Source organism: Plectropomus leopardus, chromosome 17, assembly GCF_026936395.1.
Source record: "Plectropomus leopardus strain MGB_pleo_1.0 chromosome 17, ASM2693639v1, whole genome shotgun sequence".
In the NCBI taxonomy this organism is placed as follows: domain Eukaryota; kingdom Metazoa; phylum Chordata; class Actinopteri; order Perciformes; family Serranidae; genus Plectropomus; species Plectropomus leopardus.
This window is the reverse complement of record NC_142192.1, coordinates 17,515,054-17,529,048: the sequence shown is the minus strand read 5'-3', so window position 1 is coordinate 17,529,048 and position 13,995 is coordinate 17,515,054. Positions and strand designations below refer to the sequence as shown.

Here is a 13,995-nt window from a genome sequence, read left to right as displayed (position 1 = left end):
GCACAACGGAGGGATGAAGAAGTTCTGGGTATAATATGACTAGATTTTGATTTCAACTAATCCTCAGAACAGTATTTAGGCATCCTCGCAATCCTTATATTATGCAAGGCAAGATGGAAATGGAGTGTGTACAGGAAAGAGACAGACAGAAAGATGGAGAATTAATAAAGAAAGAAAGAAACCGATAAAGCTGTTCTGCTGTCGATTAGTGACATGAGCTGCAGGGCACAAAAGCACTCACAAACTATTGACTTTTAAGTTGGAAGTACCTCACCTTGGCCTATTACATTCAGAGTCCTGGAAAAAACACATAAACCCTACAGACACATAGAGACACACACGCACACACACACACACACACACACACACACACACACACAAACATGCAGTGGGGAGATAAATCACTCAGTATGGGCCAGACAGATTCAGATCTAGCCTCTCCCAACTCAGAGAAAGTTACTTCTGCTTCTCTTGTTTTTTTCTTTTTTTTTTTAAGAGAGAGGTAGAAGAAAGTCAGTGCAAGCCAGAGAGGCACAGGGGAAGATGAGGAGAGGAAATCTAATGTTGAAAAAGCAGATCTCTGGTTTAAGATGGGATATCACCTGGAGAGGTGTATAGGCACCCTTGTACCGGTTTCTAACTGAGCTGGAATCAATTGCTTTCAGTGGAGAGGGTTTCTATCCCTGAATGTATTATACACACCTAACTGAAAGGAATTTTAAACAGCTAGGAGCTGATACGTCAGGGGAAGCATACACTTAAAGCGATAGTGGCCAAATATTGTTGCATGTTGCAATTTTTTCCCCATGGCTATCTTCTACTTTTGTATTTGAAACAATATGTATAAAACCTCCAGAGGAAAATGTACTGAGTATGCAGACAGCAGCAGATACCTTGTAAACATATATTTGGGAAATGGTAATTTCTGTACTGTTATAATTCATATCACCATTGTCAGCACTGGCCCAAGCCTTTTTGGAGGGCCACAGCAGAATTTTAATCATTTATCAAATACTGGGCAACTAGTGGGCCAAACAAGGCTAGCAGTCATCAGTATAGATTGTATATAAAGATGGGCAATGCGTCTCCACAAAAGTGAAGCCAACATGGCCAGAATTTGGTCATTACCATTCTGACATCAGAATCTGCACAGTAGTGATCTCTGTGGTATCAAGGTCCCTGCCATACACCTATCCAACCAATCGTAAGAAGTGTAGCTGATCGTGAGCACAACAATTAGCATGCACATCTGTCATTCATGATGTCAAACATGCTTTTTATAGCATCAAATGACTAATTAAAAACCAACCTTTTCAGTAAAATTAACATTTGAACATACATTAGTGTTATAAAAACTATCTCAATGAAAACAAAGAGTCAGGAGGAGTCTCTAACACACCGCCAAAAGCTGCTTGTGCACACAATGTGTTGCCCCCCACAGATTATCTGTCATGTACTACTGTCAGGATATAATGACAGTTTCAATAAATAGGACAAAGTTATCTTTTATAAAAGTTATTTACTGAAGCTTTAATGAATGTATAACATTTCATGATATTCAATCCAATAGTTTATGAGATGCATGTTTTGATTTAGAAAGCGTTGTAACCACCAATCAACAGACTGTAATTGCAATTCCTAGAGCCAAAAGCATGGCAAAAAAATAACATTCTTGTTTTCCCATCTTCACAATGTTGTCAAGCTCCTGAACACAATGGCCATAGCAGCTCTCAACTTTGACTCAGAAAAGTGATGAAAAAAAAGCTTATGCGCTCCAAAAACCTTCCCCAGGTCGATAAAGGTTGATATAAATTATACCAAATCGCAGCTTTAAAACAGCAGTCATTTTAGATGGTTAATGCACTGACTCTGGAAAGGCTTGCTGCATACCACAAATTCAACATTAGTCAGAGTAGCAATCATCCCCCTTCTGTGGATATAGGCTGAAATATTTTTATAAAAGAGTACATGACCTTCTTCTTATTGACTCATATCCCCAATCTGCCTTCTGCGCTTTCTCTCTAAAAATAATATCACTATTCCTCCTCACCTATTCCGTTCCTTTATTTTCCTCCTACTCGTTTGCTTTTTTTATGGTCCTTCCATGGTCACATACATTTTAAGAGAACCAGTGTCCTCACCTTTGCACTGCTTATCTTTGGCTGCTTATAACTTTGTGAAAATGAATTCAAAAGCTGTACTTATTGAGTCATCCTTGCATTGAGAGCAGCGGGAATCAAACTGAATTACTTTTGCTATGTGATAGTAAGTGTTAAATTCATCAAATGCATTTTAATTCTGTCATAAATGCCTTGGCCTCTTGCCATAATATCACAGAATTGCTCCCCTTCTATCCTACTCACTGTGGCTGCATAAAAGAAAACAGGCCCAAAGCAATCAAATCATTTTTCGCTGAAATTAAAATGCATGTGACCAGCTGTGACTGGTGCCCATTTCAATGTCAGCCGACAACTGAGAGAGGCGAGAGAAAAGTAGCTTCATGTGGCTGTCACTCATCTGTGTTAGCTTGGATTAGCTGAATGGATTAGCCTCTGATACAAAGCAAAACGCTGCTTTCCAATTACTATACACATGTCTCGCACTTCAGTCAACCTCAAAAGCTGCCTGAGTGACACAGAGTCTGTGGTGGATGGGAGCCATGTATTATACAGCTTCAGAAATGCATACAGTATATACTCTGGGACTGCAGAGTCTGCAACTGCAAACATACTGTACACAAACAGACAGATTTAAGCAGGCTAGCACACGCCAAAATGATGTCATTCCTACTCCTAAGGGAAACTGCAGCCTTTTGCGTTTTCTCTTGAAGCAGGGAGTCAGTGGTTAGGTTCAGGCAACAAAACTACTTAGTTGAGGTTAGGAAAAGATGGTTGGTCATGTTAGCTGTGTCCATGGACTGACGTGACTAATACTTTTTTTCCTATCAAAATCAGCTTTTATATATGTATGTGGTATGTGGGTTTTTCAAAGAGAAAACTTGCTAAATAAGTAATATTCTCCTTTCAAGTTGCCAGTAGATTACTGACAAGATGAGTGTGCCTTTCTGGGGGTTTGGGTTTGTCACATTTGATGTCACAGACACACCAGAAAATGGGATCATAAAAAGTAGAAAGCAGCATGGAGGTCTGTAAAAATGTTACAACGGTTACTTCTATTTTTATATCTGTTCACTCACAGTGTCATTTTCAAACTCGGTGCCAACTAATTTTGAACAACATTTCTTTGTGGGAGTGTCCGTGCCAATTGGAACTTTTCCTATTAAATACAAAAGCCAGATGTTTGGTAAAGTTTAGACTAATCTCTTCATACAGATATCTGCATATATGTACGTATATGCGTAATCTGTTGGTAACGGTAAAGATTTTGGACATGAAACGCATTCTGGTTCATCTGGTTTGCATTTGTCTGTTTGTAGTTTGAGTAGTATTGACCAATCACATTTGAGCAGTCTTTGGTAATAGCTAATATATAGATAATTAAAGTGTAAACAATGAGTGGTGCACAGAGGAGAAAGTCCTGGCTTAAATATCCACCTGCTATACTGGATCTCCAAAAATATAGAGTTTTGTAAATAGAGGCTTTATTGTTATTGTTTATTGTTTATAAGACAATAGCAAGTTGGTTCTAAGATTGGGTTTAGACAACAAAACAACTTGGTTAGGGTTAGGGAAAGCTCATGGCTGACGTTAGTCACATCAGTTAAACACATGACTGGCATATCACATCACTAAACGTTGACTTTAGTCAGCCATGGAGCACAAACACTGATCTCCTGGGTTAAAGTCTTGTGCTTGTTGGATCCATACAAGTTCCCTTCCCCCACCCTAAGTAGCAGTTTCAGTCTTTACTCTACCTCCATTGCCCTGAACGTCACAAAAATGATGCTGATGGGTTTACACTGGAGCTTCTGTTTGAGACACAAAGTGTATCAAACAGAAGATAAAGGGTGCATTTTGTATCTGTTTCCAAGGCTAAGCTCTCTTCAGGTGGTCTGTTAAGGAGGACCAGATATTCTCATTATAGTGACAAACTCATAATAGAGAAATATCTGGCTGCTGAGTCTCTCCTGAGTTAGGGAGAAAATTATTGATCCAAATACAAAGTTTATTTTTCTGTTATTACTACAGTAACTGTAATTTAATGTTCAATCATTTTAGTTGGGTGAGGTTAAATTTATAATGTGAATTTGTAATGTGAATTTTTTTGTGTCCCGTATTTATTGATATTTAAGCTTCTCTCTGCCTGACAGACATGCTAAAAATATGTAAGTATGTATTTATCTACAAGGCCCTCATTGGGAATCATGTTATATTAAATCTGTGTTTCAGTGGTCTCCCAGTCCACATCATACCAGATCCAATGATTAGCTTTTACTGCAAGTCCCAAGAGTTTGTACTGAGTTTGGAAGGACTGCCCTCCGTTTTAATACTCCCACTGCCTGGAACTCCTTGCAGAGCAGACTGAAATTTATTACTTGGTGACCCTTGGTCAGTTTAAGTCTATGATCTCTGCCTACTTAACTTCTGTTTGCACTTGATTAAACTGATTGTTTTTATTACTGATACATGAATATTTTATGGGTTTTATTTGATTGGCTTTTATAACTTGTATCTTTTATTTGATCATTTCTATTTATATGCTTGTTTTAATAACTGATTGTTCTTTGCATTTTGTATCTTTTATGAACAGTGACTGTTGTTTTATGCTTTATTTATTTATTTACTGAAAGTATCTGTTCAGGCACCATTTCAGCACCTGTATCATTTTAAATGTATTGTTTTAGCACTAGTATCAAAAATAAATTAAACAATTCACTGTATCTAATACTAAACGGCCAGCCCAAACAGTGTTTTTTAACACCCTGGGAGTGAGACCACACTGCACACACATGCAAACATGCATACACACGCACGCACGCACGCACGCACACACACACACACACACACACACACACTCACACTGTTACTGAGAAAAAAAAGCCATGGAACAAGCCTGAGGGTTTGTTCTGATGCATTCACTTATTGCCTGGATTTAAACCTTGAACCCTTGTGCTCTCTCGTCTCTCAATCGGCCATCTGTTCTCCGCCTCCACTCTTCTTTTCTAAATGCGTGAAACCTTCCATTAAAATGTTATTTGAGCAGGCAAAAGTTGCAAAAAAAGCAAACAACTAAAGACAGGCAAAATTATGTCTAACTGGTGCAGACAGCCAGTCCTCTCTGATTTTAATCTGCTTTTCTGTGACGCAAGGGGGAGAATGAGAAAGGCAAATGCAAAAATCAAGCATCTCCTCTGATTCGGTTTAGTCATTTTGAAAAACGTGTATAAAAGACAGTAAGTTATACTGTATAGAGAGAAGCACAAAGAAGAGCAGCCAAGAGGCAAGGCTGATGTGATTAACATTGATTGTTCTCTGTCTGAGTTAGAAAGAAGTCACCCAGGTAGCACACTTGACTGGCAAATCTGACAGGCAGCAGAGCTCTCGTTGGCATCAACATTTCAATAAAAGCTGCACCATAACAAAATCTCAAGCCAGCAGCAGAGAAGAGATAGAGAACGGTGTTCCCGTCCTCCCCCTGTATGGTTAGAGGCAAAACAAAAACATCTTGGATTTTCCTCTTTTGCTCTAAAGATGCTGATTTCCTGAGAAGTGACAGTTTTTTAGTGTTTCTCCCCCTTTTCTCCTAAGGACAAGTACACCCTAAGCCTGTGACAAATAATATATGTGACACTTTTAGAACAAAATGTCTCAACCAAAAATGAGTGTTTTGTAGACAGATTTATCGGGCCTTCAAGCAAGTGCAGCTCACAGTGCTGGACAGAGTGATAAAATACTCTGGGCTGACCCAATTGGCAAGTTCTGAAAAACTGCTTTATCGGTGGGTAGAGAGAAGCTCAGCCATCTGAAAACCGGCTATAATTCGCAAGAACTGAAAAAAAAAAGAGGACTGAAAAACAGCCAGCACCTAACCCTAATAAGCACTTGTCACGTGATTCCAAACACAATCTACACCCAACAACTGTGTAATAACAACATGAAAACCCAGGAAAGCATAATTACACCATGTCAAGCTGGCAAATCATCTTGTGCAAGGAAGCCATGCTCTGTCGGATTTTATGGCAGTAGGTCTCATCGCCCAGAAACAAGTTAGGAACAAGCCCAGCCTCTAAAATGTAGCCATTAAATTAATATCCTTGTAATGATTTTTGTTTTTTTCCCCCACATTTCTTTACTGGAAACTGCATCACACCTACTAATTAAGGCATCAGTCTTATAGTTTGTGCTCAAGCAAATAAGCCAAAAATTTCATGTGAACATTAGTTAACATAAGTATATGCGGTCACAACCGGAAAACCAAAGGGCTGCTCTGTTTTACAAGCAAGTGTCAGTGGTGAGGGAAATGAAGTGGTATTTCTGGAAATGCAATCAGAGACTGACCCATGGTGCATGCTTTGCCAAGCATCTGCTTTTTACACAACAGCCATCGGACAGTGCTGACATGCTGAGTGAGGGTTCAGAGGCTGCTTAGCCGTAGGGTGTTCAGTCTCTCTGCCGTTGTCTTTGTTCAAACATGGCATGAAAAGAGAGAGCCTGTCAGCATAGGCCTACAGAAAGCTGAAAAATTCAGCAGAAAATGCACTTTATTTCACATTCCTGTAATACATTCTCTACCACCTAAAGCTGTACACAGTGTGCTTGTGTGAGATGTCTGTAGGTTGCTGGGAAAAGAGCAAGTGGCAGTGAGAGGCACGGACTGTAAACTTACTCAGTGGGGCGTAGGAGTGCAGTCTTGCCCAGGCGGAGGATGACGGGTCCTCGTGGGTTGCGGATCTTCTTGACATCTTTACTCTTGAGCAGAGAGAATCGCCTCACCAAATTAAAACCTGACAACAAATGGCACTCATCAGCACCCACATAGTAAAACACAGAGGAAGATATGTGACTGTTTGCATATTTTGAGCTTTTCTTTTCACCTGTTATATTGTCCCTAGATGTCTGAGGAAACTTCCACTCATCCACTTGTATTGACGGGCACTGTTCATCTGTGGAAATACATGACAAAGAGTGGGTTAAAGAAGTATTTCTCTGATATAAAGAGAGTCTTCACATTAAACTAGGCTGTCTCTGAAATAGAAAGATGCAAATATTTTTTAAACTGATGCTATGTGACCAGAGAAAACAGAGAAAAAGGATAATTCTGCTCATGAGGTAGAAAACCTACAACTACCAGAATGCATCACAGCTTACCAGGCACTCCCACTGGTGGTTGATGTAATGTGGACTGGTCCGAGTGAAACAATAGCAGCTGGCTCTTGTAATACAGTCAATTACATTTGAGCCAAAAATATGCAACTCAGTTACAGAATCTTGTTTAACAGCACTGCTTAGTTTTGGTGTTGAGCACTGTTTTTTCAGCCTCAAATTTCACTGTGCAGGAAGTAGTATGGCACCATGGTGCCTACTTCCTGTTCAAAAACTGTCACTATGACAGCTAAACATAGTGTTTAAATATGTTTCAGTAAACATTTTACAAGATACAAAGGCAATGCAATAACATAATCTTGATATATATTTGATCAGCACTGCCTAGTTTTACCATATGACCAGATTTTGGTCAGAGTTTGAGAGACAGAGAGAGGGGCAGGTAACTCTCTTGAGTACAAGATTCAGTTGTTGTTCATGCTGTTGGCAGCATGGGAGGTGGAAAATTTGAAAGTACAGCCTGCAGTTCGAGCAATAATCTGAGAGCCGGCAAAACTCCTTCAAGTGGCGTAAAATACGTCATTTGAAGTTTCACTGTGGGGTTAGGGTTAGGATGGATCAGGTGAGGAAGGATATCTAAGCACTAGATGGAAGGAATTTTACCACAGTTCATCTACACATACTACCCACATTGTTTCCATACAAAGCTGGTTGAAAATCCGTGAAATATCTCTTTAAGCGAGAAAAAATAGTTTGTGTGAAGAGCAAAAACCCTGAAATGTACAATAATTCAAGTGCTCATGAAATGTCAAGAGCCCATCAGTCTTTGGAGAAGTTATTTCAAATGTAATCTTTCATGCTTAGTGTGGTGTGAGAGAGACCAAGAAACTGAAAAACATGCATACATTTGAGAGTAACAGAAATATTGATCTAGAAGAAAGAGAAGGAGAGGGAGTTGGTAGAGGTGAAAGAGAGTCAAAAAAGGTGTGTTAAACACAGAGAGGGAGATGAAATGAGGGCAAAGCCGTGCAGAGAGCAACACAGCCCCGGTCTGACAGCTTGTCTTGCACCAAGCTTGTCTGTCGCGGTAGCTTCCGTTTGATGGATATGTTCTCACCCTGTCAGGGGAGGTTACAGAGAAAAGTGTTGCCTGTCAGGGCAGCCTGCCTCACTATAGAGGGGAGATGTGTGATGTGTAAAAAAACTGGGCTTGTACAGGTAGACATGGACCCTGTGAATCACTGTGATCCACAGTTAATTGATCTCTTTGGGGCCAAGGACCAAGGCCCCGAGCAAGACGTTCTACAGGGCACAGTTTTTCAATAAGTTTTTTTTAAAAATATGACTGCAGAGAATTTTGAAGCAGGTGTTGCCCTGCGTTAACCAAAAATAAAGCCTAATGATTTTCTCTGAGCTGTGTTGCTCTCAGTAATATTCTGAACCATTGTGTGCCTTATGGCGAAGCTGAAGGTTAATATAGCCTCATTCAGTGCCGCCTCGTGCACACATCTCAGGTCCATATGGACCCAGTTCTATGAATCTAAAGAGTGTGAAGGGTGGTATCTTTTATTACCTTTCCTGAACAAAAAAGCACAAAAGTAAAAGAGTAAGATTTAGGTTTACTCCATATTTTTCTGCTGTAACTGACTAACCAGCTCAGTAGTAACCTAGCATTATTTTAGGAGTCCAAAGGCATGTCATTAGCTATCAACATTTTCATAACTATGGGTTACTTTAGAAAAATGTCTTCCCCATCCACTACTTGAGAAACATAGGGCCTGTTGCCCAGAGCCGGCACGCAAAAGTGCCTAATCCAGCCCACTGGATGACTATGCACGCCTAATGTGATGCATTTTTGAAAAGATAAGAGGTGCAAAGTTTTTAGTACTACAATATTGTAGATCCTGTTCAACTCTGACCAGAATACAGTTCTTTGAAAAAGCAATTAATACTTATTGTGGACATATGTGAAGATATTGAACATAGTGCAACTGTCAAATGTCAATCAACAGCTTCAGTACAAAGACTCTCTATTGGTAAGGCACTGCCAAAACTTCAGATTTGTATTTTGTTTTTAAGGCAGGGGATAACTTAACCTGTTTTCTTCACAGCTTCCACTGAAGTTTGGTGTGGTGACGCCAACAATACTACACAGGAGAAGAAATATATGAAAAACGTTTTCAAAATGTACCTCCTTATTTTAAAAGAAGAGAAGAAACTTCGACGCGTTGTTATTCATAGTTTACTATGCAATGGTTTTACTGGTAAGACCAGCATGAGATCAGATCGGGCTGTATGTGGCCCATAAACTAAAGTGAGGTTGACAGTCCTGCATTAGATAGAAGCTTTAAGCAGTATGCATGTAGCTCTCATATACATATTTAGTTTTTAAATAAATTAGCTGGTAAAATCTGCTTGCAAAAGACACCATTACAATCCATGAATGTATAAAGTGAACTGGATAGCCAACGGAAAGGGTGAGTGGTGCATGAAGCCAAAAAAGTCTGACTACCACACCAATACACCCATACAGCAAGCGCACAACAGACTTTTTGTGAGCTGAGCAGAAAACTTCCACTGGCTGATCAGCTAAAATACAATTTACTTGAATAAGGAAAAAATAATTTGATTGTGTAGGTCTTCTAGACTTTTGAAATGCTATCGGGTAAATCAATGTATCCAGGCACAATAATGACTTAAGCTACTTTTGGTTTATTGCTCCATTAACTTGAATGGAGATAAAATAATATGATTGTGCAGCTCTTCTAGACTTTCCAGATGTTATCGGAATGAATGGATCAAATCCCGATTGTGAAACGAGTTTCATTTTGCAGGGGTTGTGGTGCTCAAAAAATGTATTTATTGACTTTCAGATACATCTCTTTTTTTTTTTTACTTTGAAATTGTATAGGAAAAAAGGCATCACAGGGCATCACATGACAATGTCATTACACTGTTTGACCACTACAAAAACTGGCCTCAAACTCACTGGGGCCTTGTTTCATCTGACAACATCCATGACTGCCAGTTAAAAATGATACTTTTGTTTATCTATGTGTAAAATCTAAGACCTGTTTCCAAAACTACTGCGAATTTTGAGTGGTAAATATGTCACTGTTGCGAGGGTGGAAAAGCATAGCAACAGTAACTAAGGGGGATAGGGCTTAGCTAACAGTCAATTGTGTGTGCAGGAACATTAACTAAAGATCAGGTGCTAATCCTGGTGTAGGATTCAGTAAACATTTGCTTAATGGTTGCTGTTTATTGTTGCTATGAATGAGAAGACAAAAGAAAAACCTTTCTTTCTTAGACACTGAGTATAATAATGCACTTCAAACAAAAGTGATGTTTTTGTGTCTCCCAGCTTTATGGATTGAGCTGTTATGAACGTCTTTTTGATGAAACAGTGGGTGCACTGCATTGAGAGTTGCCTTGCAGCATGCAACAGCAACACACTGTCTATGTTTCCAGCCACAATTTAACAGACTGGAAGTCACATCAAAACAAGGAGAGGGAGCCTAATGCAATTACTTAAATAATAACATCCAACTGACTTTAATTAAGAGCTAGGAATTTAATTTCACGGAGGCCGGCTCACGAAAGAATTAAATCACATTCAGCGCTTCATCACCTTTTATCAAGTTCATCAACTGACACCCTGCAGCTTGTGCTCATCTTGGTTTTAAAACACAAAAGACTGTTTCAAAGCTCAGCCCATTTCAGGCCGTCTGCCTGCACAGTGTGCCATTTTTTGTAAAGCTGTCTGCAAGTACAAATCAAGGTGCAGGAAAGAGATGTCAAACAGTGGTGTTGTAGTACGCTGAGAGAAACTTGAGATGAAAAGTCAAAGAAATTGTATGAATTGAATGTGACTTCTGAACAAAGTAAAAGAGAGCGAAATGTACAGGAAGTATCAAGCAGTCTTCTGAGTCCTCTGATGCTCACACTATCTCACATCCTTTTTTCGCTCACTCTCTCTCTCACATACACAATCACACATGCTGTATTTATAACTTGACTGGTCCATCCCTAAAACCCTATCTGCTGACTCAGCGCAAAATGCACTCTCTGCAGCCTCACAAAGACACTGCTGCCTTTTAAAAAGAAAGACATACATATTCACACACATACACCAAGAGCTTATCTTGATATATCTCCCATCACAGGTTTTTTGAAGTTAAGAGATGGAAAGACCTACCTTTTCTCACTGCCTACTTTTTCTTTTTCTGTTTTGTTTTTCATCACAGCCCCATTTCCATCAGACAGAATCAAGATGAAGGCTTTGTCAGGAGTAATCCTGGCTAAAGGCAAGCGGGCAGCACAATAAAAAGTTAAGCAACAGTAGAAAGGAGAAGGTGGAGAGGGGAGGAGGATCAAACACAAGAAGAGCAGAGAAAGGGAAAGTGAAAATGTTAGTTATTAGGTTCCTTTAGGTTCCTCTAGGTTTAAGGACATCTAAGACCCTACTTGCCAAGCTCATGCTCTACATTGCATGACTTGGCTCAACATGCATCAGTGTGTACTTCAGAATGCATAATTACCTCAACATCTTTTAGCAATTTAGCTGTTTACTAGACTGCGAGCACAAGAAGGTTGTGCCATTAGACGATGATCTTGGGGATCGCCGATGTTCAGAGCGATCACAAATAGCAAATGCCTTCGCCAATGCCAAGAAGATATCTGGCTAATTTTCCCATTAATGTCAAAAATTTCAGTGGTATTAGTGTTAAATTAAATGAATTTGCCCAATCCTCCTTTTTTGTTGGCATCCCCAGCATATAACAGACACTTTGGACACTGACTCGAGTGCACACACGCTGACCAACTGACTGGCATTTAAAGGGCCAGTGTGTATGATATAGGGGATTAGATTGGCAGAAATTGAGCTAATATAATAAGTATATTTTCTTTTGTGTATAATCACCGGGAAATAAGACTTGTTGTGATTTTTGTTACCTTAAAATAAGCTGTATATCAACACAGGGAGCAACACTCTAACACTTGCATTACTGTCTATTCAAAAGAAATGAAAACAAATGGATCTTTATGGGTTTTTTTTTCTTTTTTAGCTTGCACCAAACCAGGACTCATAAACTGGTATATAAATCAAAAGGTCACTTCTGTGTACTGTTACTCCCCCTAGTTAAGAAATTATAGGTGTGTATGGGAACTGACAAAATGTGTGATTGCGGTGCCAAAAGGCATGTTGAAAAAAAGTAAAAGAGACTGGTGCAGCTAAATGAAAAAAGTTAGGCACACCAGTGCAATGAATGTAAAAAGTTAGTCTGGAGCCCTACTTTGTATGTGACAACTTTTTAACTGACAATAACAACACCAGAAAAGGGCAGAGGCTGCATTTGCATATAGGAAAATCATATTTGTTATCAACTTTAAAACATTTGTTGCCACTTTCAAAGCTGTGAATCCAGTTAAACGCTCTGTTTACTTGTGGGAGTTGGAGCATCAGACTTTTGCTTGCTCTCATGGGATAAACAAGCTATGTCTAAATAACTGAGAGGATGAATGATATTTTAGTGGACTCTTGCATACCCAGGAACTTGGCAGTTTGGCAGAGGACATAGTGGGAAACTTGAACCCCATTTCCTCTCAAGCTGTGATCAAAGGAAGGCGTTTGCTTGTTGACAAGCTAATTAGCACATAGTATGAGTGCCACTCCAGGATCCTGCTAGCAGCTGCATGTAGCCTTAAAGAGATTGGATGGTCTTGGCTGGGTTCACTTCCTCTTTGATGGGTTGTGTTTAAGTCTTGCCAAAGCAGGTAATGATCCTATACTGGCAGTTATGCAGCACACTGCTGTGAGTTTTCTCCAAAGTCTTCACCTTGCCAAAGATAAAAAAAAAAAATCAGGACATTTTGGGTCTTTAGTGAAGCGCTATTTTTTGATGTAGACACACTTACACTTAACTTGGAGGGTGTATAAGTAAAGGGTGTCACACAAAAACAAACATGGATTTGATCTTTATGCCTGAGCTCAAGCAACAGCCATGACATTATATTGTTGAGTTATCTGTCTGTCTGTCCGTCCATCCGTCCATCCATTCCATTCTCGTGAATGGGTGGGATGGATGGATGTTGTATCTCAACAACACCTTTAAAGAATTTCTTCATATTTGGCACAAACATCCGCTTGGACTTGGACACAGCAAGACACGTCAGGTCAGGCACGACAGCTCAAAACACGGCTTGGAAGCACATCTGGTAAAACACCTGGGAGCACCTGGAGCGGGGCACATAGTGCATGCGGATGACCAAAAGTGACAATGACGAGCAGTGCGACTCTGTGCTTTGAGCTGAAAAAAGTTATTTTAACTTCTATGTGCACCGAAAAAAAGCCACAACAATGAGTCATACTGGGGATGCCTGGTGGCTCAGTGATATAGAGCAGTGCCCCATATACAGAGGTTGTATCCTCGCCACAGCAGGTTTGACTCCGGCCTCGGCCCTTTACCTCATGTCGCCCCCTCTCTTGCTCTCCCTTTCACGCTCAATCTGTCTTGTCAAATGAGGCAATAAAAGCCCAAAAAAATATATTTTTAAAGAATGTGTCATGCAGCAACAAGAGAGGAGTACCTTACATGCACGCTACACCATAGGGAAACAATGGCTTTTCTGGCGAGACATCTTGGTGTGACTGACGCTTTATTCTTGTGAACAGGATATCTCCGAGAGGATTTCTTCAAATTTGTAACAAACATCCACTTGGACTTAATCATGAACTGATTAGGTGGTCATAGGTCAAAGGTCAAGATCA

General features: G+C 39.8%; 1 protein-coding gene across 5 annotated transcripts in view; it reads right to left on the bottom strand.

Moving 5' to 3' along the window:
* The window catches only part of col16a1 (collagen, type XVI, alpha 1), a 176,917-nt gene that overhangs the window by 99,813 nt on the left and 63,109 nt on the right, over window positions 1-13,995 (bottom strand). For all 5 annotated transcript variants that reach the window (XM_088090134.1, XM_088090133.1, XM_088090137.1 and 2 more), the window contains 2 exons: window positions 6,995-7,063; window positions 6,787-6,904 (listed from right to left, as the gene is read on the bottom strand). In XM_088090134.1, the coding sequence (XP_087946260.1) occupies window positions 6,787-6,904; window positions 6,995-7,063 (187 nt within the window). The remainder of the gene's footprint in view (window positions 1-6,786; window positions 6,905-6,994; window positions 7,064-13,995) is intronic.